The 27,733-nt window shown below is 38.4% G+C and overlaps 1 protein-coding gene and 1 pseudogene across 5 annotated transcripts in view; both read right to left on the bottom strand.

Moving 5' to 3' along the window:
• MCTP1 (multiple C2 and transmembrane domain containing 1) overlaps positions 1 to 27,733 on the bottom strand; it is a 361,361-nt gene that overhangs the window by 67,262 nt on the left and 266,366 nt on the right. For all 5 annotated transcript variants that reach the window (XM_027100597.1, XM_027100599.1, XM_027100600.1 and 2 more), the window contains one exon: positions 11,011 to 11,064. In XM_027100597.1, coding sequence (XP_026956398.1) covers positions 11,011 to 11,064 — 54 coding nt within the window. The remainder of the gene's footprint in view (positions 1 to 11,010; positions 11,065 to 27,733) is intronic.
• On the bottom strand, positions 2,130 to 2,928 carry LOC113617327 (60S ribosomal protein L35 pseudogene; annotated as a pseudogene).

Genomic DNA, 27,733 nt, shown 5'->3' with positions numbered 1-27,733 from the left:
TCTTGTGGGACAAGATTCTGGCCCATGGAAGCATGGAACCACTAAAATTGAATGAGTACCTTAGGCTGCGTACTCTAAAAATCTATTAGACCTTGTGGATCTTTTTCTTTATATAAAAATATCTTGATTTTTACAGACCGGAGGTTTACCTGGCTTTGGATTTTCCCCAAGAAAAAACACTTGTATTAAAACATTTTTTGAGTTCAACATATCACCAAGAGAAATAACCCAGAGGCCACTGAAATATTTTGGTGAAGCCACACATTTCTTGAAGTTGTGTTCTCATCAAATGATGTCACCACTACAGTTTCTGACCTTTCTTTAATATTTCATTTTCTGCATGTAACTTAGAGAAAATAGATACCTCCATTTGCATAGCCAACTCCTGTTGGCAAGTTATCACAATCGAGGAAGAATTCCTACTTCGTGAACTCCTTTTAGAACCTGCAGAGTCAACGTCTTTAACATGGTGAAGAATTTCTTTGCCAAACAAACTTCCAGGCAGAATAAAAATCTTGGCACTCTGCGCTCAGATGGAGCATCTGTGATGCTTGGCAACACATCTGGTTCTGCTGCTTTGGTGAAGAAACATTCTCCTCATCTCAACATGCAGTTGTGTCAGCCAGTGTCAACGACTCCGCCAGCGATCATGAAAAACTTGTCTCTATTTCTATGAACGTTGTCAACCTCCTGAGAGCCAGGGCTGACACACTTCTATTTCAAGAAGTTTTGTCAAGAAATGGGAGTAGAAGAGTCAATTCATTTCTGCAATACAGAAGTTAATTAGCTTTCCAGAGGACCTGTCTTCGAATGTTTGGTTGACCTTCAAATGAAAGTTCCTCTTTTTTGAGGCAAAGGAAATCCAACTATTAGAATAACCCAAAAGGAAATGGTCCAATCATAGTTAGCTTTACTTGATGGATATTCTTGCCAAATCACCTAGGTAATCAATCTTTTCATTTAAATTCTTTTAGCTCAACAGCCACTCTGGAGGGGCACATGGCAGGCAGACAGCTACCTAAACATTCCAAGGCTGGAGAAGGGCTTCTGCAAACTGGAACAAGGAGCGACAAAGCTTCCCAATTTGTTTACAGGTAGAAACCCATAGACAGCTGGAATCCTTAGATAACCCTTTGAAAGCTAATCCTGCCTCTGATGACCTTAACATGCAACCATGAATACTTGATCCTTTAAAAAAAAAATGACAAAGCATTAATGATGCAGACTTCTCAAAGCATGATCTCAACAAGGATTTTGGAGAACTCTAGGAATCTCACTATGCCTAACCCTCATCTAATAAAGCCACAGCAGCTCCCATTTTGTTTGTTACTGTTTTCTTTTGCCAAATCAGTATTTTAAGCACTTATTGCTGTGAAACTGAAAAGTCATAGTCAAACAGATGTCAAAAATAATAAGTCTATTGCTGTGTCAAAAAAACCACTCCGTAATTTTAATATCAAAGCCAAACATCAGCCTTCTTGTAGAAGCTTACTTTTGAGCTGAATTCAACTTTATTTTTACTTGAAAAATTTGCATTTATCTCAGGTGTTTGAGGAAAATAGGCATTAATGTCAAGAAAAATGTGGTGAGAACAACAGAGATAAGACTTTAGGAAGATACGTTATAGTCTCTGTAAAATAATTCAATTTCCATTGCAAAAAAATGGCACAAAAAAGTTATTTGTATATGTGTTTATATGTTTTCTTCTGGGAAGAATGTCTACAGCTGCCTTTAGATTCTGAAAAGGTCTGTGACCTAAATAAGGCTAGTACCGTCTGCCCTGGTTCTTTGCAGAGTGAAACATTTTAAGGAATGGAATGAAAGTTGTGAGGAAGTGAACTTCTGTTGAAAACTGAAGTTAACCATGCCTTGGTGCTCCACTCACCAATGAATAATAGAGGTTCCTCAATAGGAAAGTAATCAACTGCACTAGAGATGGGCTCTAACCCACTCTCCTTTTGGACAAACTTTTCTGAAATAAAAACTAAGGCAATTTGGAAAAAAATATTTGTTTTGTTAGATTCTGTTTTTAGTTTCCATATTAAATGAAGAACTGTAGAGCCATATTTTTGCAGAAGAGTATGACTAAGATAATAAGGAAAAATTAGGAACTCAGATCTAGTGCTTTAAAATGCAGCATTTTTTCTGAGAAGTATAGAAAATGCAGTTGGAAGGTGCCTGTATTAGTTCCTATTGCTGCTGTAACAAATTATCATAAACCTAGGCTTAAACAACACAAACTTATTATCTTACAATTTGTCAGTTCAGGAGTTGAGAATGGATCTCACTGGCCTAAAGTCAAGATGTGGACAAGACTGCATTTCTTTCTGGAGACTCTAGGGGCCTTTCCAGTTTCTAGAGGCTGCCCACGTTCCTTGGCTTATGGCCCCTTTCCTCTTCCTTCAAAGCCAGTACAGCTGCTCACCTCCCTGCTCTGCCCCCAGTCAGTGTGTGTTTTATTAATGCCAATGCTCTGGCCCTGACTGTGGGTTCCCACGGTGGGTCCTCTATGGCTGCTCCTTCAGCTGTTGTTTCTTGATCTCCAGGTTCTCCTTGTACTTGTACTTGTTGAGCCTGCGGTGCAGGGCACATGCTTTTTTGGGCAGCAGATCCTGGGGCTTATGAACTTTCTGAGGTTCTCCTTCTGAATCTGGTTAATGATGGTGAGAACAAGGGTGACAGACTGGCAGACAGCTCAGGTCTCCGGGAGCTTGGACCATATGCCACCTGTCACTTTGGCGATGTGCACCTGGGAGAGCTCCACCTTCAGGTGGTCCAGATGTTTCAGCAGCTCTTCTTTCTTGCTGGGAAGGTTCTGAGCATTTGTTTTGGCCATTGCTGCACACTCTGATGGTCTCTTCCACTTTTTTTTTTTTTTTTTTTTTTTATGCAGTACGCGGGCCTCTCACTGTTGTGGCCTCTCCCGTTGTGGAGCACAGGCTCCAGACGCGCAGGCTCAGCGGTCATGGCTCACGGGCCCAGCCGCTCCGCGGCATGTGGGATCTTCCCGGACCAGGGCACGAACCCGTGTCCCCTGCATCGGCAGGCGGACTCTCAACCACTGCGCCACCAGGGAAGCCCGGTCTCTTCCACTTTTTAAGGACACTTGTAATATTGGGCCCACTCAGATAATCCAGGATAATCTCCCTATTGTAAAATGAGCTGTTTAGCAACCTTCACCCCATCTGCTACCTAATGCCTCTTTGCCACGTAGTGTAACATATTCTCAGGTTCTAGGGATTAGGACAGGACCTCTCTGAGGGGCTATTATTCTGCCTACCACATAGCTCCTTAGCTGGGATGATGGGAAAGAGCTGAAAGCATAAGAGAACAGTGAGAAGAAGTGGAAACCTAGATGTAAACAGCCCCTAGCTGGGTTGGATAGTATGTTCTCTGATTGTGCTACTAAAGATCATCCCTGAGATAATTTGCATCTACTTTTTTTTTTTTTTTTTTTTTTTTAGTGGAAAACCTTAAGGAAGTATAAAGATTCTATACTCGGAAACCTGAGTTTTAGCCCTGGCTCTGCCACTTATTGTCTATATCACCTCTGGCAATTCACTTAAGTTGTATGAACTATGGTTTCCTCATTTTAAAATGAGGTCTAGAAGGGGCAGGGAGAGGATGGACTGGCATCTGCTGAGTGTCAGGGGCTCAAAGAAAGGAATCATGGAATTGCAGAAGTTCCACTGGCCCATAAGGGGACCCTGGGATGAGAAACACCTGGTGCCCCTGGTGCCAGAGGCCCCTAATCCTAGACTCCTGCTAAGGACTCTGGTCCATGCCACCTATCAAGCAAACCTCAGTCATTGTGGACACATCCCCTGATGCCCCAGTCAGGGTCACAGTGTTACGGAGCCTGGCTCCAGGGGCCAGCCATGTGTGCTGGATGGGCTCTGGCCCAAGGGCTGTGCACAGGCAGCTCCTGAGAGGCCAAAGGGGGGAGTCAGCTGCGTGTGTGCAGGCAGAAGGCCTCCTGCCTTCCAGGAGACGGAAGGCCATGGAGCAGCAAGGCAGCCTTCTTTTGCCCGTCCTGGGTATCCACCAGTTTTAATTTTGCTATGATTCTAGATGTAGTAGAGACTGTTTCTACTGACTTGAGGTCAGTAGGCTGTCTGCTCAGTGGGCCCAGGCATCAACAGGTTCCCAATAGGAGGAATGGACCCTTTCCCACTTTTTGCCAATTTTATTCTTATTTGCTCTTCTCCCCAGAAGGAAGCAACAAGGGTAAAGAGCCCGTCGGGCTTTCTGCATGCCCAACTGCCCTCACTGCAGAGGTGAATTAGATAATAAGCAAGTGGAACATATTGTACTATGACTATAAAATATATCTCAGTTTATATCTCTGGTATGAGATGTTTTCTATAATGTTTGAAAGGACATGTCTAGGCAGGCAGGCTTTTCTAATTTCTTTACTTTAGGATAGTTATATCAGGGTCTAGCAAAACAAGAAATGGAAAGACTGTTCCATTTTTGTTCTAGAGCACGGGTGGGACTAGATGGTCGTATCAGGCAGAATTCTAAGATGGCTGCCAAGATTCCTACCTCTTGGTGTATATGTCCTGAATAATCCCCTGCCTTTGTGTGTGAGGGGGATTTTGGAATATGATGGGATAGTTATTCCTATGATTAGGTTATGTTACACGGCACAGTTCACTTTAAAAAGGGAGATTAGCTTTGGTGGGCCTGACCTAATCAGGCGAGCCCTTAAAACAACTGGGGTCTTCCTGAAGAAACAGATTTGAAGTATGAAAGAGATTTGAGACAGGGGTGATTCTCCACTGATGGATATAAAGATGGATGGGGCCATGGAAAGTGGAGACGAAGAGCAGAAAGCCAACAAGAAAGCAAGGGCTTCAGTCCTTCAACTACAAGGAACTTCATTCTACCAACAAACTAAATGAGCTTGAAAGTGGATTTTTCTGCAGAGCCTCTAGACAGGAACTCAGCTTGACTGATACCTGAGTGTGAGACTGAGCAGAGAACCCAGTTGAGCCACACCTGGACTTCTGATCTACTGAACTGAGAGCTAATAAATGCATATGGTTTTAAACCAGAAATAAACTCACACACTATGGTCAATTATTCTACGACAAGGGAGACAAGAATATACAATGAAGAAAAGACAGTCTATTCAATGAGTGGTACAGGAAAAACTGGACAGCTACATGTAAAAGCATGAAATGAGAATATTCCCAAACACCATATGCAAAAATAAACTCGAAGTGGATCAAAGACCTAAATGTAAGGTCAGCCACTATAAAACTCTTAGAGGAAAATATAGGCAGAACACTCTTTGACATAAATCGCTATAATATCTTTTTTGATCCACCTCTTAGAATAATGAAAATGAAAACAAAAATAAACAAATGGGACCTAATTAAACTTAAAAGCTTCTGCAGAGCAAAGGAAACCATCAACAAACTGAAAAGACAACCCACAAAATGGGAGAAAATATTTGCAAATGAAGCAACTGACAAGGGATTAACTTCCAAAACATACAAGCAGCTCATGCAGCTCTATGTCAAAAAAACAAACAATCCAATCAAAAAATGGGCAGAAGATCTAAATAGACATTTTTCCAAAGAAGACATACAGATGGCCAAATAACACATGAAAAGATGCTCAACATCACTAATTATTAGAGAAACGCAAGTCAAAACTACAATGAAGTATCACCTCATACCAGTCAGAATGACCATCATCAAAAAGTCTACAAATAACAAATGCTGGAGCGGGTGTGGAGAAAAGGGAACCCTCCTACACTGTTGGTGGGAATGTAAACTGATGCAGCCACTATGGAGAACACTATGGAGGTTCCTTAAAAAACTTAGAATAGAACTACGATATGATCCGGCAATCCAGCTCCTGGGCATATATCCAGACAAAACCATAATCCGAAAGGATACACGCACGCCAATGCTCACTGCAGCACTATTTACAATAGCCAAGACATGGAAGCAACCTAAACGTCCATCAACAGAGGAATGGATAAAGAAGATGTGGTACATATATACGATGGAATATTATTACTCAGCCATAAAAAAGAATGAAATAATGCTATTTGCAGCAACATGGATGGAACTAGACATTATCATACTAAGTGAAGAAAGTCAGACAGAGAAAGAGAAATAGCATATGATATCACTCATATGTGGAATCTAATTTAAAAAGATACAAATGAACATATTTACACAACAGAAATAGATTTACAGATACCAAAAACAAACTTACAGTTACCAAAGGGGAAACGAGGGGGGGAGGGATAAATCAGGAGCTTGGGATGAACATACACACACTACTATATATAAGGTAGATTTAACCAACAAGGACCTACTGTATAGCACAGGGAAGTCTACTCAATATTCTGTGATAACCTATATGAGAAAAGAATCTAAAAAAAGAATGACTATATGTATATGTATAACTGAATCACTTTGCTGTCCACCTGAAACTAACACAACATTGTAAATCAACTATACTCCAATAAAATTAAAATATGAAAAAAAGAAATCCTATTTTAATATTTTATAATGAACTATCACTAGTCCTAGCAAATAAATATTTTAAAATTAAAAAAGCCTCTAAGTTTGTGATAATTTGTTATGCAGCAATAACACCAATAATACTACTAATAAATACTAACCACAAAATTTTAAAATAAATAATAAATAAAAAATAATAAAATAATAAATAAAAAATAAAATACTAATAAGCTAATACAATGGTATTCCACTTAAAGATAAGTTAGGATTTTTTTTTTGTCTCCTCCTTTCCTGCCTTTCTCCAAAGCTTTAATCCATTTCCCCACCATGTAGTTATTTCATTGACTATAACTAGAAAATACTGTTTTGTCAGATTAAAAGCTCCTCTCATACCACTTACTTATTAGAGTTATCTCTTTCTTCCCCCCCTCACAGTTAATTTGAGATGCAGAGATGTATGCATCTTGGGTATATTATATACATGTTTAGGGCTGGAGGATCAAACCAGAAAATACAGATCTTGAGAAGTAAGGCAAATAATCTGTGTTCTGACGTAACTGAGATATATTTCATTCATTGTAGCTACTTATCTTGAAACACAGTAAGCTTGACATAATGGCTGAAGAAAAAAGAGAAGCAATGTAAGCATAAATGTCTGAACATTTTAATATCTTTTTCGATAAACATTACTAGAATGCCATGCATTTGGATCCATGTTTTTCCTGAGGAAAACCTGCATTCTATCTTCTGCTTCCTGATACTGCAGCTGGATCCTATTATAAGGGTAGGACACAACATGGGAAGCATGCCTAAACTTTTAAAGCTACAAAACAAAAGCTAATCTTCATTAATTAGATGTCCAGATTATGCAGATTGACCACTGTATTATTATATGTAACATGGTGAAAAACACTATTATATGGTTTGTTGATAGTTCCACGTAGGTAATTTATCTAAGCCTTATTTATAAAGATATTGTATTAACCACAAAGGCAGGATTTGGTGTCAGGTAAAAAAATCAGATCAAACTGTGACTTTGTGGTTGATGGCTGAAAGAATGCTTTACAACAAAGGCAAATGAGAATGCAATATGATGTCTTTCTAACATTTAATTCAAGAAAAATTTCATCTCCAGCACAGCTGAACCTAGAGCTACTACATAATGCAGATATAAGTGAAAATATTAACAAGTCAATGATTTATAACTAAGACCCATGTTCTCTGCCTTTGTGAAAACCATGGAATTGGATTAAGAGAGAAGCCGCCTAATTTTAGATTTAAGCAAATGTGGACAATGGATTCTTAGAATAAAGGATAAGTCTGAGCATCACAAACCCTCACCTGATTAACGATTAGCTGTTTTAGTAAAGAGGAAGAACTTACGAAAAATACTCATAGTCCATAATGTGGAAAAACTTCAAGATCTGGGAATCCAGGTAAATCATCACTTTGTTTTTACCAACTTTAACCAAAGTCTTCCCAGGTGCTAAAGTCAGTACTAAAGAAAAGCTATTACAAAACTATTCTGTTAAGTAATTATCATCTTTGCTTCAACTTCTTATACCTGTGTCTATACATGCCATCTATGTAATTATGTTGAGGGAAAACACTCCAAGCTCAAAAGAAGTGAACAACTTCAGTTTCTGCTCACACGGACCTTGTCAAGTAGCCAATGACTTGTCCTTTCATTGTGAGTGACTAATATCAATGCTGGCTCTAAAGAAAGACACTTTTCATAATCGCCCAACAATCTGCTAAGTGAAAACATATGAATGGGCTTAGGCAAAGCCTGCCAGGGGTCTTTGCTGAATGGAAAACAGGTGCTCTCATTCTGTGCCACTTAATACCCCATTTACCCCCAAGTCCAAAGGTTACAGGACTAATAGCTGCCTTGTGGTAATCAGGGAAAGCCAAGACACTAGCCCTGGTGAAACATCTGGGACGTATTTTACATACTTGCAACATATGCTTCAGGTTCAATTAAAGTGAGGCTTTGGCACATTTATTAATCTTTTTTACTTTTATCCTATAAGAGGACCCACTGACCTGACCCCACTATTATACCATATGAGAAAACAGAGAAATAATGAGAGCTAGAGGTCAGTACCTGCTCGTATGGCAAAAAACACACTTGTTTTCTCATGAAACTCCATTACGCATGACTCTATACACAAACTTTAAATAGAGGAACCAATGAATTTTTTTAAGTAGGAAATTACCCTTCTCCCACTCAGACACATCTGATAGCCAAGACTTAGATTTACCACTGCGAGAGCCAGTCGAGAGACGGAAACTGGTAAATAGAAACTTGAAGGATCCTTTCATGTTTTCATTTCTTATATTAAAAACTTTGTATTTCCAGAATATAAGCTTTCCACTCTAAGATTCTTCCCTCTATGATGCAAGTCCCTAAAAGTCTATTGTAAATTATTACATTTGAAATTTTATTTTTGTTCAGATATGATTTTTATACTATCAATTGCGTTATGAGTGAAGAAAAGCAAAACCTTCTTATATATCACTCAAATAAAGGGCTGGATTTATGAAAATCAGCTCACAATCCTTTCATATGGAAAACACACTGTTTGTCGGCATCCTGTACAGAAGAATACAGTTAAATTCACACAGTCATTTAAGCGCTCGCTTTCAATCAACTTTGGTAACGAGACCTGAAAATACATTAGAACCAGGGTGTCGATCTCAGACAACCAAACACTGGATAACAACAGATGCCACTCCAGAGATCTGGGGTTGTTTCCACCCTGGCATGTTCTACTTGACATCTATGTTTTGGTGAACTGGTTAACCAGGTTGTGCTAACGTCTAACAATGTGCCACTCCTAACACCCTCTCTATTAAAAGATGACCAAAAAGGGAGATTAGTGGTATAGAATATCAACAAACTGGCTAAAAAAAATATAGGTTGACTTCAAGCACGGGCACTGAAGTACTAGACTTCACCAAGGGTTTCCACTTATTAACATTTCTCGGGAAACGCCTGCTACCAGAATGGACCTTTAAGGTGGCTTTAATAATAAAGCAGCAACAAGCAAGGGAAAGTGGCCATAAATGGATGGCAGCTCAGCGTTTATCAGTAGAGAACTGATGATTCAGAGCTGGCATGTTGAGTTTAAATACAAGCTCTCTACAGCTCTACAACTGACCTTAACAATAAATCATATCATTTATTGCCAGAAGTGTATGCTCATGTTATTCAACATTAAAAACAAGTACATATGTGTTTTTGCAGAAAGGAGATTTTGTTACTTTATGTTTGATGATGTTGCTAATGACTAAATGATGTCCAGAAGAAAAATCTCACATAAAAACTCTATGAATTTAAAAATGTTTGAAATAGCAGTAGAAGGGAGAAAGTGTGTGTGCGTGTATGTTTCCGTTTTCCTTCCAGCATTGAATATGTCAGGAAAAAAATCATTTGGGAAGTTAACTAATCACTGTGAATTGTTTTGACATTTCCAATGCTTGCTTCCAGCACTCAAATTCTTATACTGGGATATAAGTGTACATCTCTACTGGAATCAAAGGTCAAGGGCATAAATTAAGATACACTGTTTTTCTCCTTTCTTTAAAAAATTTCAGTGCTTTACTATAGCAGAAGTCAGATAGATTCCATGAAGGTCAAAATCTGGTTTTATAGGCTGAACAATGTGGAAATAATGAATGATATTTTCACTCTCCCCTCAGTCACTCCCCCCCTCTATCGCACCCTAAGACTTTTTGGATTTTAGATCTAGAAGTGCCCAAAGATGATGATAAACCGGCATCACTAGCCTCCTTGCCATAGAAAGCTGTCCTTCCGACCTCAGCCACTGCTGCCGTGGTGCAAGGCCATTCTGATTCCTCCTTCCAGTTGTCCACTCTCCCCAGGGGACAACCAATCCAAGCAGTCCCAGAAACTAGCTGTTATTTACTGTGGCCACCAACCCCAAGCCAACCAGCAATCGAAACACGAGCCCCTCTGAACAGACTTTCCTGACCAAGGAGCCACGGCCCATTCCAAGTCTAAGCCAGGGCAGTGAGCACTGGGATTATTTAAATGCCCTCTGGAGCCCTCCGCACACGTGTTCTTTTGCTGAGCAATTCTTGGAAAATTACAGATGACAATATCCATGTTTGACACATGCAGGCTGCTATTTTTTTTCACTCCTCTCTTCCCCCCAAGTATAGCCTGATTTGTAATACTCAAGATAGGACAAATTTTTGCCCTTCAAAAACAGTTGTCACTGTCGTTATCTTCGTGAGAGCTATCAAGTTCCAGACAAGCTGAATTATTTTTTTTTGTTCCTGGCAGAAAAATATTTGACCCAGCTCTGGACAAAAGCGAAGACGATTTATAGCCCTCTCTCCCTCTTTGCAACATGCAGTGGCATTGTTAGGATGATAAACAGCACTGTCCAATTTTCTGGACTCAAACACTTCAACTCCTTTTTAACTGTCTGTGAAAACAGTGTCATGTCTACATTTCCCCATCCCCAGGTACCCAAGTGCTGGGAAAGATAATTACCTTGTCATCTTTGTCATCTTCTTCTTCCTCGTCCTCTAGCATGTCCTCCACTACCTGCAGACAGAAACAGAAGTCGTTTTCATGCTCTTAAAGGAGAGAATTTTGTTCTGTCATTTTGAACCTTTTAGAAGTGAAAACTTTATCAACATTTGAAACGGACGCACTGAGAGGGAATATCTGATCTAGAGACAGGGATTAGGAAAATGCTATGCCTTTAATTGATGAACACCAGGGACCTGAATCCCAGTCAGGGGAACCCTATTTGTGTGAAATGTTCTGTGACAATTTAAAGAATTGGAAATATGCATAAGGTAAACTAACACTCATTTGAAGGATGCTTTAAATCAGGAGATTTCTTTTTTTACCTACTCCACTGTCTATATTAATTAGGCACTTTAAATTTGGAGCTAGATAACTAAGCAGAAAAGAGCTCTGCTATTTCTAATTTACTTGTCACCAAACCCTAAGATAAAAATCTATGCCTGTTCATGGATTCATGCTGGTAAGCTACGGCATAATGCTAACAATATCTTTCATGGCTCCAATTTTAATTCTGACATATAGTGTCAACTCTTGACCATCTCTGAATGACTTGTTCATTTTGTGGATTACCTGAAACTCTAATTTTAATTCTCTGTGATTTTACACATGGATTATGTTATGAGAATGAACATTACTACTGAAAGAAAAGAAGAGATGTATTCAATAATCAAATGTGTATATTATGTATATAGAACCCATGTAGATAGATATGTACGCATGTATTTTTTAATGGCTCCTGGTTTACCTACTTCAGCAGAATGGTATAGTCATTTTGGATTTGCCAAATAATTTCCCCTTGCCTGGATCAATATATAACTACAGGCATTACAAATGAGACCTCACCCCATTTCAGGTGTTTTATCATGTTTTTATACACACACACTCCATGGAATCCAAAAATTTAAAAACTCTGGGGGGAGCTCTTATTCAGGCAAGTGCTAACTTATAACTGTGTTTACTCCATTTGATATAATTTCTTGTGGTGCTTCTATTTTTTTATCCAGTATCTTTATCTCTGAATAAACTCGACAGAATCATGGTTATCAAATATTTTTAAACCTTTCTCCCAAAGCTCCTAACTTTAGAAGACAGAGATAGCTAGCTCTTCTTTCATGTGGCTTTAGGATAGAGACAGGAATATGCTATGAATGAAAACTTCAGTAACTAAGACTTACTAAACAAAGAGTTACATAAACTGAGATAATACGTCAGGACGCTCAGTTATCCTAATAATTTTTCTCAAAGTTTCTAAAAGCATTAACGGATTTAAAAGAAGAACCCAAACACAAACTTCTAGTTCTCACGAGCTGATATATAACTAAAAGTATCTGACAAACTGGGAAATTGTTCTTAATTTAATGTCATCCTTTAAATCTTCTATTAAGTGGTAGAATCTGGTGGTCTTTCATTTGGACACTCAGCATTTCAAAAGAATCAGAGTAGCACAATGTTCTGTTTCCTTTATCGGGTTAGAGTTTACACTGATTTTGGGGACATATAAAGTAGTTCAGCCTCAGCAAGAAAGGACTCTTGACATTCTAACTATACTCAGATACTCCATAAGCATTTATTACAAATGCCCTTGACCAAGGCACACAGTACTAGGGACTGTGGGAATAGAAAGATGAATAACACACAAATACTTAATCTATAGTCATGTCAGCCCACAAGAGGCTTATAATCCAATAGAATTTAAATGGGGGCTGTCAGATAGCCTTTCATGTTGACTTTTAACTTCCCGAAAATTTGAAGCATGCATATCATAAATATATAGACAACAATAGTGACAATGTATAACTGAGGTGCTGCATGCCAGACTATTCCAAACTGGGACCTTTGTGATGGAGGTTGAAATAGGAGAGGCAGTCACAATATTTCAGTACATTGTGTTGCATCAAAAGAATTCACCTAACACAGCAAGTAGCTAAACTAGAACTCAGACCCAGATTGTGGGATAGCACAGCCAGCTCTGAAACCCTGCCCAGTTCTAAAACCAAAAAAAAAAAAAAAAAAAAGGAAAAGCAAAACAAAAAAACGTTTGACCTCTCACATGATTTTTTTAATGATCATACTTTTGTATCTCATATAAAATGGTGTTATAAATTTTAGATTTATATTAAGTAATATTTTAAGGTTGTCATTATCTATTTTTAAAAAATAAAAATTATATATATTCCAGGTATACAATATGATTATTTGATATATATTAGATTAAGTAATTTTTTCCTAAAATTACTCATGTAGACTCATATACCAAATATGGAAAATGAAATGAATATTATACTTTTATTCTTATACATAAAAATCAAACAATATTTTAGGTGGTTATTGTTAAGAATGTATTATGTATCTCTCCTCTTCAGTACTTACCATCGTACTACAGTGCAAGGAAGGCAGAATGGTTTCAGATTGTGCCTAGCAGTTCATAATAAGTATTCAAGAAATATTTGTTGATAGACCGAACAGAAGAAAACCTCATCTATGCTTCATATCTTTGAACATGCATTTTGGTAGAGGGCCTATCATTTATCTCACAGAACTCAACTAGCTCACCTGCAAAGACATACCTCCTACTCAATGATGCAGATTAATGAATCAAATATTCAAACTGTGCCTGGCAATAGAAAGCATGGATATTTAACCGTTACTTTAAGATTTGGAGATCTCCACTATCTTTAAGTTAATTTTCAAAGATTCAAAATATTATTGAACCATAAAAAAACCAAGAAGTTAATTTATGCATTTCACAAATCAGTTGCAGATCTTATGTTCAAGAAGGACTCCAAAGGTCTACAGAATCAGGCTCTTCATTTGCAAAACCCAAACTGTTCCCACCCTGCACAAGTGGGTAATTGGCTACGCACAACTGCCCCACAAATGCGCAGCCAGAATCACCCAAACACAACTATTTGCTTTTACATTTGGCAGAAAAGTGTTATGTTAGCGAGAGGCCTTTGTGTTGTGTTGTAGCACCCGAGTGAGGGCTTTTCCCCTCCTCCAGTGACTTTTTAACGCTACAACATAAACATCTACAAGTGAGGATTTATAATACAGATGGTTTCCTAGTGATGCCTTTAAGCTGCTTCAGAATGTATCCCACTGTTACAGTTTGCTCAGATGAAGCTTAAGGTGCCTTGGAAAATGGAGATGATAATAGCACCTTCCCCACAGTGTTGATTAGGGGTCCAATGAGACAATGTGTTTAAAGTGTTCAGCACAGTTCCTGTACCGAAGTACTAAAAACTGTGAGCTACTAATAAAAGTAGAAATAACATCAATTTAATAATATTTAAACATTAATTTTTGGAAATTAAATGATATATATATATTTTTTCCTGGGCAAAATATTCAGGGTTCTGAATGACATACACAATTCTGGTTGTTTCACTGACACTAAGGAACATATAAAGGGGCACAGGTAGAGTGGTGGATAAAGATTCCCAATTAAAATGATAATGGTTTTGCAACTAATTTTCAGGCTTTAAGGGTCCAATGAAATGGATGGCTTTAAAGGCAACAGTGTCTCAGAAGCTGGGCTGTGCTCTAAGGCATAAGCCCTGGACAAATGCAATGAATACAGAAACTGCAAACTGAGCTTTTAAAAACAAACTGTATATATCACTGAAGTGCATTTAAGGATTGCACAAAATTGCAACCTTTCCCAGAGAACTCAAGTAACACCTGCTATTTAGAAAGACTGCTGGAGTTTAACACTTAACTAAGGAAACAAATAAAATAAAGGAGTCCCAGTCTCAAATTCCAGCTCTTTCCTCTTCAAATAAAACCAAATAAGGGCTACATAGTTTTGTTTTCAAGTATACAAAGTCCAGTTGCCCAAACATTTGTCAGCAATAATATAATAACAACACATCTGTAGGATTTCCTTGAGGAAAAAAAAAATGAAGAGCGACAAAAATGCATGTGTTAGAAAAGATACATTTTTACAAAGTTGGGGTTTTTTTCCTCTTTTTGTAAGGGAGAATATCTCAGATTGGCCCTAGAATTCTTTTTCCAAATTATGCTTTCTGATACCTTGCTTGAAAGCAAGTAGTATTAATCAAACAAAAGAAGGGCACTAGGGAAATCAGAAAGATGTAATGCAAGCAGTTAAAAGTGACATGACCTTCTGTAATGTCGCCCGTCACAGACTTATATGCCACACACTGGAGGAAGGTCTTGAAAGAAACTGATTCTTGGTACTATTCCTTGAATGTAATACTAATAAAGATGACATTTTAAAAAACACACGTAGACAGCCCCAAATGCAGCGTTCCAGCTACATTACAGCCAAAGAATAAGCAGATAACACTATTTTTAGAAGCATAATATTTCTTCTTTCATAGTCCACATTTGCTGAACATTCGTCATTAACATATACAATAGAATATGTAGCTGTATATTTTAAAAATCCATTATCAAAATGGAGCAAAACTGCATCTGAAGAATCTGTATGTTTTATACAGTTGTATAGGAGGTCTATTAAAATTATGACTTTTAATTATAATTTGACACAACTAAATGCTTTACGATTTGCAAGGAAATAAAATTTTATTTGGCTGAAAATGTTAAAAATGATGCTGGTAATCTGAACAAAAATATGACAATATGTTTAGAATTACTGCACTAGACAAAGATGTATAAGGGAGGGGACCAACAGGATGCAGAAAAGGCAGACCAAAACAGTAAAAGGATGAGGAAAAGTAGATTCAGGTAAACTTCACTATTAAAATCATCACGGGACAGTGGATACTGAGTCCCGCTTTTTAATACTAATTTAGGGTGCATGTTTGAAAGCTAAAATGACAAAAGGGGGTTAAAAGCTCCATAAATAATTCTTAAAACACTTTGTATTATGATTTTTCCAGGGCTAAAGTCTTCCACTTATTTATATGTCTTTAAACAGGGAAAAATCTTGGTTATGTTACCTTTGTAAGATAAGTATTGAGTACCACAAAGCCAAAAACCCTGGAAAGCCAGCGCTGACACAAACCAGTTTCTTTTATATGTTTACTTTTTCCCTCAGAAATAATCTTTGAATTAAATGGATGTTTTTCTATGTTCAGAATGAACAGTTGCACAATTCAAATTGCTTTACTCAAAACGGTCTATAAAAAAGCAACACATTTAAATTAAAGAAGAAATCACTGCTGTCCAGATGTGCAACTGCAATGTTAAAAAATTAAAGAAAGAAAACTGTCACAAAAGAAAGAAGTTTCATATTTAATTTTATATTCATAGAACATCCAAATGTGTACAGATGCTTATATTTGGATACATTACAAACTAAATGCTTATTTCCACTCTAGAGATATGGAGGAATTTGGGTAGAGCAGTTTGCTTCCACATGGTCTGGAGTTCATTTATACCATTTTGTGTGTACATAAACCAAGCAGAATAGGCATTTGTGTGCCAATGGATGTATTACATGTGCAAGTATCATATGAAATTATTGAAAGTCTATGAATTGAGAAGATGCGTATAACCAACCACTCAGATTATTTCGGATCACTTAAAAGCACTGGAGGTTGGGCTGAAGACTTCTGTGGTCAATAAGATCATTATAGGTGCGCCTGTGCTGTCATTTTCACCACAGGACACCTGCACCTCTCAAGATTTTTGAGAAGGAACTTTTGCAAAATGAATGGTGCAATTAACCTGTACGTATAATTTACTCCACATCTGAAAGAATAATAGAACCCATAAACAGGCCTGGAATACACTGTTTAGTCTATCTCAAAAGCAACTGCATGTATGATGGCTGCTTAGTCTGATTCACGCTATTAAGAATTTGACCTTGGAGTATTTCAGCTACAGTAGTCATCAAGATAACTGAACCACTAGATGTAATAATAATTAGTGTGATAGGCTTGCCAGTGAAGCTGAATATATTGCAATACAAAAGAAGGCAGACTAAAAAGAAAAGCATTATTACTTACTGCTAAAAGACTTCCGGATTTTTACAGAGACACTCAAATACAATTATTTCTTCTCGCAGAATGCGTTTCCTTGGCTCATTCTGGGAAGTGCCATGTTATAATTTAGTCTGATTCTTAATAGGAAACGTGGCTTTAATGTGGCTATCAGATGACTTTTGATGCATGCCACTGATTACATACGGCCTGAATTCTGCATCATCAACAACAGCATTCTTATTTGCAGTATAATATGCTTTGCTGTAAGGTGCAAGGACAGTAAATTTACTTTACTGGCCAAGAGTATGTAACCTTTTAGTCTTTGTCAGCTTAATATGCAGAAAAACCCTTCCATTAAGAAAGGCTAAATACAATATAAATTCTATAATCAGTATAAGCATCTTAAATGAATTTCTTTTCATATTTCCTTCTCAGTATTCTTAAATGTTCATTTTTATACTTAAACAAAGCACTGTGAACAGAATTCTAGTGTTTATTTGAACTATGTCTCCATCTAAAGGCTTCACAATGTATTGTATTTTCGCTTGTAGGGAAAATTCTAATCTTGGCATCTTTACAATATTGCATGCTAATTTGATTGAGCAGGGAAAAAATAGGTCAACTATTAACTTGCAATGTGCTTTTTAAAAACTAATGCTTTCTTGAAGCAATATTATTTTTCGGGTTAAAAATTATACAAAAGGCCAAAAAATTGAATTGTTTAATGTGCTTTGCAAATGAAATCGAAAGATAACTAGACTTACCACTAATCTATTTTATAAAATTGAATATTTTCAAAGCAAAACATTTTTGTTCATTAATAATAAACAGATTTCAAATAAAAAAGAAAATTATATGCTTTAGCCTCTCTCTGTAAAACCAAGTTTCCATTGCAGAAGCACAAATTTGTAACAAAAAAGGGCACAATTTTAAATGTCTCAGGTTTTAAAAACAACCTTAGGAATTTTTTTTAAGTGTCTAATAAAGAGTCCACGTTACCTATTTAAAAAATTTTCTGCAAAGCAGCAGGAGGGAGCTGCTATGATCTCCAGTCTTTTCCAGTCTTCTCAGAAATGTTCTTCACTCTAACCCCATCAGATATGTTTGGGAGCATTAGAGTTGTAATAGGCAAGAAGTTCTTTTCAGGTAAATGTATAGTTTAGCAGATATAATAAAGGTAAATGGTACACTTCGGGAAGATTAAGTACTTTTAAAGAATAGAATTTGAAAACAAAAAAACACTAATCTTGGAGATTAATATGAGCAAACTTTTGAACCATATTGCTCTGTTAGGTTTGATGTACTTTTTACAAAAATTCACTGCTACTGCCTATTTTAAGCAATGTAATTGGGAGTAGTAGAGGGGGTGAGAAGAATAGGTGGACATGTGAAGAGAAAAATATTCTGATGCTAATTTGATTTTTCTTCTTCTTTTTTTTCCCTTGTGCCTAGAATATTTTGAGGCCTGAGAACATTATGTCAGAAAGTTTAACTTTAAAAATGGAGCAGATTTTGAATGTCAAAAAATCATAGAAAACTTCAGTTTTTTCCTTGTATTTCTTTTCTAAATAATAATGATAAATAATGATAAATAATTAAATAAATAAATAATGATAAATAATGATAAATAATTTCTAAATAATAATGATAAAATATTTTTTTACCTTTTTTTGTAAAGAATAATCACCTCCCAAAAGACAGCCTATGTGGGTTTAGACCTACATTGGAACTGGAAAGAATATGTGTGGTGAATGGTGAATTGTAGCACAAAAGCCTGCATGAAAAGGATGTTCAGGAAACCTCACACAAAACCTCTGTATCCATTTTATCATGAGCTTCCCACAATATAACACAAGAGCTCTATATTCTAGGAAAAGCTTGCCTGGTCCACTTATCATTTCAGCTTTACGTAGTGTACTGTGTGATTGCTAAATTAGTGCATAATGTATTTATAATATTTATAGTTCCAACATTTAGTCAAATAACCTTTATGTAAGATTTATGTTGATTTTTTAAAAATTTCTCATTTAATGGCAAATTACGAGGAGCATGTTTCATAAAGATAATTCTCCATTTAAATTCATCAGTCCATTAAATATTAAAATTATGTTTCTGATGCAATCGAGAACAAATTTGTCCAGCTTCGGTGATTATTTGCACTCATAAAAATTAGGCTTGATTAATAAAATTTAAATGCTTGATTAAGTTGACATTTTTATGTTCTATTCTGATTTATTAGAATTAGTCCCTGTGCCCAGGCCTGGCATGCTAGTAGGTTTACCTTTCTCCTTCTCTTAGTCAACACCCAGAGTGAAGCTGTTAGGAAAGAGTATTTTGCTATGGACTCAGTGATGGTCTCAGGGAAGGAAATGCCCTGTTCTCTGCTCATGGTGCTGCTGGCCTTTGTCTTTATGTCCTGTGCATGGTGGAGATTTGTATTACGATCATCAAGAAAAACGTTTCTTCCAAATATCTATGGATATGATCTGTAAAATGGCATACATTTTTGGTATTTCTATAAATTTCAGTTTTCAAGAAGCTTTAATCCATAGAGGATTGTTCAAATTTCTTTGTCAGCTTTTTTTGTTGATAAATATGTAGTTTTCATTTTGTGGAACTTCCATATGTATAGCAGGGGGATTACAGACACAGGAAATCTTTCTGTGGCAATTTTACTATCTTTGTCTACAAGTTCAAAACCAAGAAGGACTAATGGCCATGGAAAACCACTCTCTTCAATAGTTCTTACAAGTGAACTGTTTAAGAGAGGTGGTGACTTCTACTATGTTTAGACACCCATTTTACCCCCACTGGTTTGCCCTGTTTTATACATAGTCAGGTGCCTAATTGTCATTTACTGAGCACTCACTATATGCTTAACACAGTGTGCTGTCTCTTTAATCCTCACAAGACCTCAACAAAGGTAGGTATTATCCCCATTTTACTGGTGAGGAAACTGAGGCTTGGGGAAATGAATAAATTCATACAGCTAACAAGTAGAAGGTCTGAAATTTAATGCCAGGTCTTTGTAATTTCAAAGTTTGGACTCTTAACCTCTACCAACTGTGAAGTGGTAGTGGCAACACTCATTTTTAAGATGTTTCTGCTGTTGCCCATGGGAGTGTAACATATCTGGAAACTTTGTTTAGGTGAACTGTCTCTCATTTAAGCATGTTACCAGAATACTGTTATTGTTTAAAAAATAAGTGATATGGTATCATGACTATTTTCGTTTTCTTGAATGATGAAATAAATTCAATAATACATGAAAGAAAATGCCCTTGAAGGCATATTTTAGTTTGGTTACCTGCACATACTACTCCAGTTCCATGTACAGAAAGGCTTTAAAATTACATGTTCTTAATAAATTTAACTCATGGAACACTAAAAAACATGAATACAAAACTCTCAGGTTTATTGGACTCCCAACAATGGTTCTGATTTATAAACTTCTTCCAATGCAGATAAAGACATATCACTTGGTTTCTATTTTTAGTTTGTTAATTGAAGTCTTGCCATTTCTTGTCCCCTTTCTGGACTAGGGACAGTAAGTCTCCACAAATATTGTATGAAACCTTCAGCTAACACCACCCCACCACCCGGGGCATGATGCAAACTAGTCCTGGGATCATGAGTCGGCCAGAAGGTGCTTCTGTTGGTCCTACATGCTATCTCCCTCACCATAATGTGTCAAGGAGTTTTGGCTATCTACCAAGAGGAGGGTGTAAAATCATTTAGAAAGAACCACCAGATCATCACTAGAAATAGGTGGGAAAACACATCCACCCTGAGAAATGAGACCCAAACCGTGGATATCCCTTTTTCTCCTCTCCTAAGTCCCACTCTTCAATGACAGAAATGACAAAATTGTGGAGGCAGACCTTTTGGAAAGGGAACAGAAATAATAAAACCATTTGGTTGACAAATGGGTAGATGCTTGGGTTGGACCCTTTGGAAAACCATTGAGATGGTGAATTCTTTGGATCCATGGGAGACTTCGAGGAGAGTTTAGGAAGCTGGTTTTCAAATGAGTTCCTGGGGATCCAGGAGTCAATTGGGGTTCAAATAAGAGAAATTCAGCCATTTATGGGGGCAAGATCTTCAGGTTTCCTTCAAGGCTGCCAAGACAATTCATTTGGTGGAAAAAGAGCTGGGTTTCAGGGCAGAAATCCTCTATAGGAATGAAGAATATCTCTTTACCTTGTTACATTCTCATATGTATCTTTGGGGAATCTGAGCAAGGTGGGAGAGATTCAGGAAGATGGTGAGGGCTGCAGTATGAGAGTAACTATAAGCGTCCTCTGCAGCAACTACCACTAACTTTAAATTCTAAGTATCTCTCCTGAGTCCTAATAGATCTAAAGCAAAAGAAGTCTGCCTTCTAGACAGGCGGCTCTTTAGTATATTGACTTTTAAAAATAGAACTGTTTTCCTTTACATCTTTCTCTATGTGAATTGACATGTCACGTACAGGTAACACTCATCTTCCCATCTGAAGTTGAGCTGCAGTTTGAGGATAGAGCAAAAAGATAGACAACACACTGCAGTATTAAAGGCAAACATGGAGTTACTGAGTGAAGGGACAGACGGAAGGGTGGAATAGAGCTGTGGCCACAAATAGGTAGACCCTCTTTCTTTATATATGCAGCACACGCACACATATCTGGGAGGATCTAAATGTTTTTTGGCCACATGCTCTGCATTTCATATATAGACCTCCATCACTGCACCTATTATACCCACGTATTCCACTTAGTTGTTTGTTTCCCTCACTAGACCACAAACTGTCATGGGCAAGGACCAGGTCTTTTTTTCTCTCCTTCTTTTCTCTCTCTCCCTTTCTTTTATTTGTATTGAAGTATAATAGATTTACTGGGACCAGGTCTTAATCATCTTTGGACAACAGCTAGCACAGTGCCTGCAAACGTTCAATACATTTTTGTTGAATGAAAATTAGACAATTTTTGATGTGGAAAAAGGATCAGATTAACATACTTAGTATTCATTCATTAAACATTTTTTGAGCAACTACTGTGCTGCTATATCTGAGACACCTTGTTCTGTGCTGGGATTAGATACACAGATGGAAGATACAGTTAGAACAGTCTGGGGCAGGTGAAGAAGACCCCCAGTGAGCTTTTTATTATAATACAGCTAGGGGGATATGGGAACTGAGAGGGTAGGGTTCACTTAAGCTCTTGGAGTATATGATGGTAGAGATGGGTTGGTAGGCGTAGGGGTGGGTGAGAATGGGCAGGAAGTCAGAGATGGCTCGCCAGGAGAAATGATGAAGATAACTGGTGGTTACCCAGGCATATAGATATAAAATATTAAAACCTTAATGGGTGGCAAGTCAGTATTGACTACCAAAAATATTCAAAATGCATACACTCTGACCCAGAAATTCCCCTTCAAGGACTTGATCAAAAGACATTACCGACAACCTGCTCAGAGATCTGTTTAGGATGTTTCTTTGCAACATTCTTTGAGATGGCATAAACACTGGAAACAAACATTTCTAAAATGAGTGTTTAATTGAGAAAAAATAAAGTATTCATATGGTGGAAATTATTCAGTCATTAAAAAGCATGTTGTTTCCCAGTAATTTGAGGGCAACTCAAAGTAGGTATGCTAACAGTACCTTTAATGTGATCCAATTTTCGTAAAAAATAAAATATATATGACAAGCAAGAACTACACCGTACATTTGCAAACATATTTTTTTTTTTAAGAAAAGAGTAAAAGCTATAGAGAGAGTGTATTGACTATTTGGGAAACTACAAATACACTCGGCTCCAGATACTGCTGCTGCCGCCATAGCTGTCCCAGCCACCCTGGGTCCTCCTCTGTCAAGACTATGTCAAAACCCCATCCGTCAAAGCTCCCCTTCCTCCATGGCAGAAGAGCACTACTTGACCTCCTCCTCCACTGCGGGGCCTTGACCTGCACACACCTAGGCTCCCATCTGCTCATCAACACCCACAGGGTCTCCTCCAAGTTCACGGTGCAGCTCATCCCAGAGCAAGGTGCCCAGGAGAGCCAGGCCCTCGCAAGGGAGTGTGCCCACCTCTTTGTGGGCAGGCCTTCTGAGCTCAACCCCTTCGATGTTTGGCACCTGCAGCAAGGACTTCAAGCGCTCCAGCCACCTGTCCTGGCACAGTGCCACACATCGTGCCGGATGGCCCGCTGCACATCTGTTCTGGTGCCCATGAGGCTTCCAGGCGCAGCACGAGCACCTCCACTAAGTTCAAGACCAGGCCTGCACTGCCCTTCCCTGGGCCACCACGTCTGTCCCACACAGCACCACCTACACAAACTCACTGCCAGTGCAGAGGTTACTGCCTTATCCTAGACCTCAGTTTCCCCAAATATACAAAGAGAGAAGCATCATTGCTTCCTTCTTTGCTTTCTGTTGTGTTATGTGGACCAAGTCTTTGCCCACCCTGGGCCTATGGAATGGGTGCATTGGAGGAGAGGCAGAGAACACAGGCCTGGGAACCAGCTGGACGTGGGTTCCAGTCCCACTGTGCTGTGTGAGCCTTTGCAAGTGGCATAAGCTCTCTGAGCTTTGTTTTCCTGCTCTCCCAAGTGGTGAATGGTTGCTTTCTGGGTGAAAGAGATGACAAAAGAGAATGGGGCACTGTCTGGTTCATTTCTGTACCTGCCCCCTTCTGCCCACCATCTCCACCTTTTGCTCATTAAACATTCCATTCTCAAAACCAAAAAACACACAAACGAACGAACAATCCTGCTGGAATACAGGGGAGATAAAGCTGAAGCTATATGGTTTGGGTGGGGCATACACATGAGGAATCTTCTATGCCATGCTCGAAGATATTGCGGAAAGACAAAAGTAGCAGGGGGAAAAAAATCAGCATTTTGTTTCAGAACTATCACCTTCCTACTAGTGTTGAGGTAAGAATACAAGCTGTGATTTGGGGGAAAGTTGCCAGAAAAATACAAGACATCCAGTTAAATTGGAATTTAGATAAATAATGAATATTATTTTTATATAAATATCTCCTGTTGTTTATCTGAAATCCTAATTTAACTGGGCATCTGTATTTTTCCTTGCTAAATCTGGCAACCCTAAACTGGGAACAAATTCAGAGGGCTTCAGGGGTTGGAGCTCGAGGAAAATTTGCAACGCAGAAGGCCTTGGTCACCTGAGAGAGAGGGAATGTAGCATGGTGGTGGGAGTGGGGCACTTGAGGAGAGTGGAAAAAATGTGGAAGTCCTGTTGGGGTATGTCCAGAGCCTGATGAGGTGATGGTCATCAGTGTACAGGGCACCAGTCTGTAGACTGAGTAATAATCTGGCACATCTAAGTGGTTGAACAGATTTGAGAGGGTCACAAGGGATGAAATTTTCTACTGACATCTGATTGGCTGTTGGTTTCTACCTCTTTATGCTTGTGATCGTGTTGGAAAAATAAAGGTCTGGTTCTTTTCACGGTCTTCCTCACATTTTTGCAAGCTGGTGACCTTCTTAAAAATTTGAGAAAATTTGTTGAAATAAGCAGGAAAAAGAAAAGAGTGATCATCAATTTTTAGATGTGTTTACAGGCTGTATGACTCAGTGCTGCTTCTGTTAAGAGCAAGTACATGGTCTTTTTTGGTACTGAGATGCAAACTCAGGAGGCTCTGATCTACGCTACTTTCTGTGAACGATAAAGCCCTTATTGAAGTGTCAGGAGTCTGACCACGCACCAAAAGTGCTTTTTGCATGGAGTCCGCTCCTCTCAGCTCAGCTTTGGCCAGTCTTTCCAGATCCTGTTAGGAATATTTCACTTACTCAATAGTCTACTTATTCAAATATTCCACCAGGACGACTTCTTTGGAACTGACAGTACTGGCTGAGAAAATAATAAATGAGTTTGATTTACAGGAAATCAGGTCAAACAAACAGATGTTTCTTTGGTGGATGATCCTAAATTGTCCAATCAACAGCATTTTTTTTTTTTTTTTTTTTTTTTTTTGCGGTACGCGGGCCTCTCACTGCTGTGGCCTCTCCAGTTGCGGAGCACAGGCTCCGGACGCGCAGGCTCAGCGGCCATGGCTCACGGGCCTAGCCACTCCGTGGCACGTGGGATCTTCCCGGACCGGGGCACGAACCCGTGTCCCCTGCATCGGCAGGCGGACTCTCAACCTCTGTGCCACCAGGGAAGCCCTCCAATCAACAGCATTTATGGTGGCAAAGGAAATTCTCTCCTTACAAGCTTTATTTCTAGACATCAACGTTCTGGGCCTAAGTGGAATAGTCCCAACAACAACAAATATAGTCAGTGCTCTTCTAAAGGGGAAAAGAAGCATGGAGGGCTTTGCCATGGGAGGGAACTAACAAAACATTTCAGTATTTCCTAAAGTATTTTAGCAGACAGATTTGGGCTCAATTGGTATCACAGTGAGAGCATGAGTCAGAGAATGATTTCATTGATCTAGCCTACTCTTCAGTCTTTTAATGCCTCCATTGATTAGGCAACTAAGATTGTTAAGTGGGAGGCATATCATGACAGTAAAAGTGAATGCTCTTTTAAAATGTAATTAAAAAGCACTGCTTGAAGAATTTTTGAATGTCAAAGATATTCAAAGATTTTCTTCACTAATGTGAAGGATTTTTAGCTTTGATTTACTCTTCCATGCTCACCTGGGTGGATGGAAGGTAGTCCTCCCGGTCATGAATGTTGTTTGAAATGAACGGGGTCACCTGGGATCAAACAGGTCATCAGTACCCATTCTTGAGAGGTCACCAGGTACCTCACAGGAAGGAATCTGGGGATACCTGGGATTCCAGGTAAGGCTCCAAACAGTTAGAAAGTGGATCCCTTGGTAAAGGCATGCCCAAACGTGTACCACAGAAATACCCTGAGGCTTCAGAATGGGGCAGAGCTGGGTTTGCACCCCACTCACTCTATGGAGTTTGTTATTCATCATTCTCTTTGATTCTGAATTTCCTCTTTTGTAAAACGAGGATAAAACCATTTAGAATCATTTACTTGATATAATTATTATGAAGTAAAGGGGAAACTAACACAGCACTGTAAAGCAATTATACTCCAGTAAAGATGTTAAAAATAATAATTTAAAAAAATTATTATGAAAAATTAAAGGAGACTATGTCTGTAAAAGGCTTAGCAGGATACCTGATACATTCAAGTTGCTCCATTTTCCTGAATGAGAGGTGAGGAGGACATGGGGGTGCAGTGGGGAAAATGAGGGTTTTCCAACAATCTGTTTGCTTAAAGATAGAGTTAGTACTACTGACCATTCTGAAGCTTAAAGGAGAAATGTGCTCAAAAGGTACCCAGGGAGACCTGGGATGGACCAAAATATAGCCTCAAGAGGAAATGTAGTTGAGTGGTGCGATAAGGAGTGCAAACTTCAGAAAGACTGACAGATTCTAACACCCACTCTGCCACTTTCTAACTAACTGTGTGCCTTTGGAACCATTTAACCTCTCTACCCTGTTTCCCTGTATGTGAAGTAGTAATGATGATACCTGTCTCAGTGAGTATAATAGAGCTCTGGTTTCTTTGGCCAACCTGTTTCTTTCATCCTCTGAGATTTGATTTCCCCTCTCTCAAGGAAGGGCTCTTGTAGCCATGCTTCTTCCACGTATGTTCCCTTCCTTGTCACAGAGAAGAGAACAGGCGGTCACCTGATTTAGGAGGCCCTAACACATGGGCTGGGCTGACACAATCATCTTCTCTCTCCTGGGGGAAAACTAAATGACATGATAAAAGAAAGTGCTTAACACAGTGCCCAGGGTGTAATGAGGATTCGAAAATTTTTAACTCCAAAGTAAAGATCACTTCCTGGCATCTACTCTTACAAAATCTCAGTTTATAGTAACTGTAATGTGGATAGTTGGTACGAGCCCAATGGGCAGTGCAGGGGTGATTTTCCCCTGGTTCTGGAGTGACGGCTTAAACCAAGAGAAGTATGACATTCATGCCACAGACATTTCTGAATGAAGTTTGTATTAAACAGTTTTCTCTGGAAAAGTCTAACAATTCTTATGCTATAAATTTTAATGTCATGGTCCAAGTAGAGATAGATTTAGATCTAGAATTGCTTATTTTTAACAAGTCTGACTGAGAAACAGCAGAGGTGAAATACCATTGCTAACCACACCTCTTTCTCATGTGCATCTCTAAGTCTACAGCATTAGATGCAGGAACGGCTGTTCCCTTATCCTGTCCTCAACGGGTTCAGCTCATTATATGCAGCAAAACTTACTTGGCAAGGATTACATCTCATTTTTTCCATTAAACTAGAACAGGCACCATGGTGGGGAAAAGGTTGGGGGTTTCAGTTCCTGTGATCTTTAAGTCTCCAAAAAGGAAATGGTCTCCTTAATAAACAATAAACAGACAAAGAAATCCTTTCCTATTTTAGTATTAATCTCAACTATCCACCAATGTTTCGAAGACAGAATTTTTACCCAACTATGTACTTTTTATCTTTTACAGTATTTATTTCCTTTTCTCTTATAACTTCTTATGCCATGGAAATATTATTTTCTTTTTTCTTTTGCTACACAAACCTGAAGTTTATTTTGATTTGTTTTTCTTTTATAATTTTCATCCTAATTGAATTTTCTCAGCTGAATAATGTACAGATGATTTTTTGTGTGTGACAGAATATCCACCGCCCTCCCACGCCCCCTGTTTTTCCTGAAACAGAAAGTTTCCTGATTTGGAATCAGCCAATGGTGTGATTAATGCTCTTCAGAGATTCCCTAAAGTTTTCACACATGCTGAAAAATTC

Source organism: Aethalodelphis obliquidens, unplaced genomic scaffold (genome assembly GCF_003676395.1).
Source record: "Aethalodelphis obliquidens isolate GAN/ISIS:26980383/991018 unplaced genomic scaffold, ASM367639v1 scaffold4, whole genome shotgun sequence".
NCBI lineage: Eukaryota > Metazoa > Chordata > Mammalia > Artiodactyla > Delphinidae > Aethalodelphis > Aethalodelphis obliquidens.
This window is presented reverse-complemented; position numbering and strand designations above follow the sequence as displayed.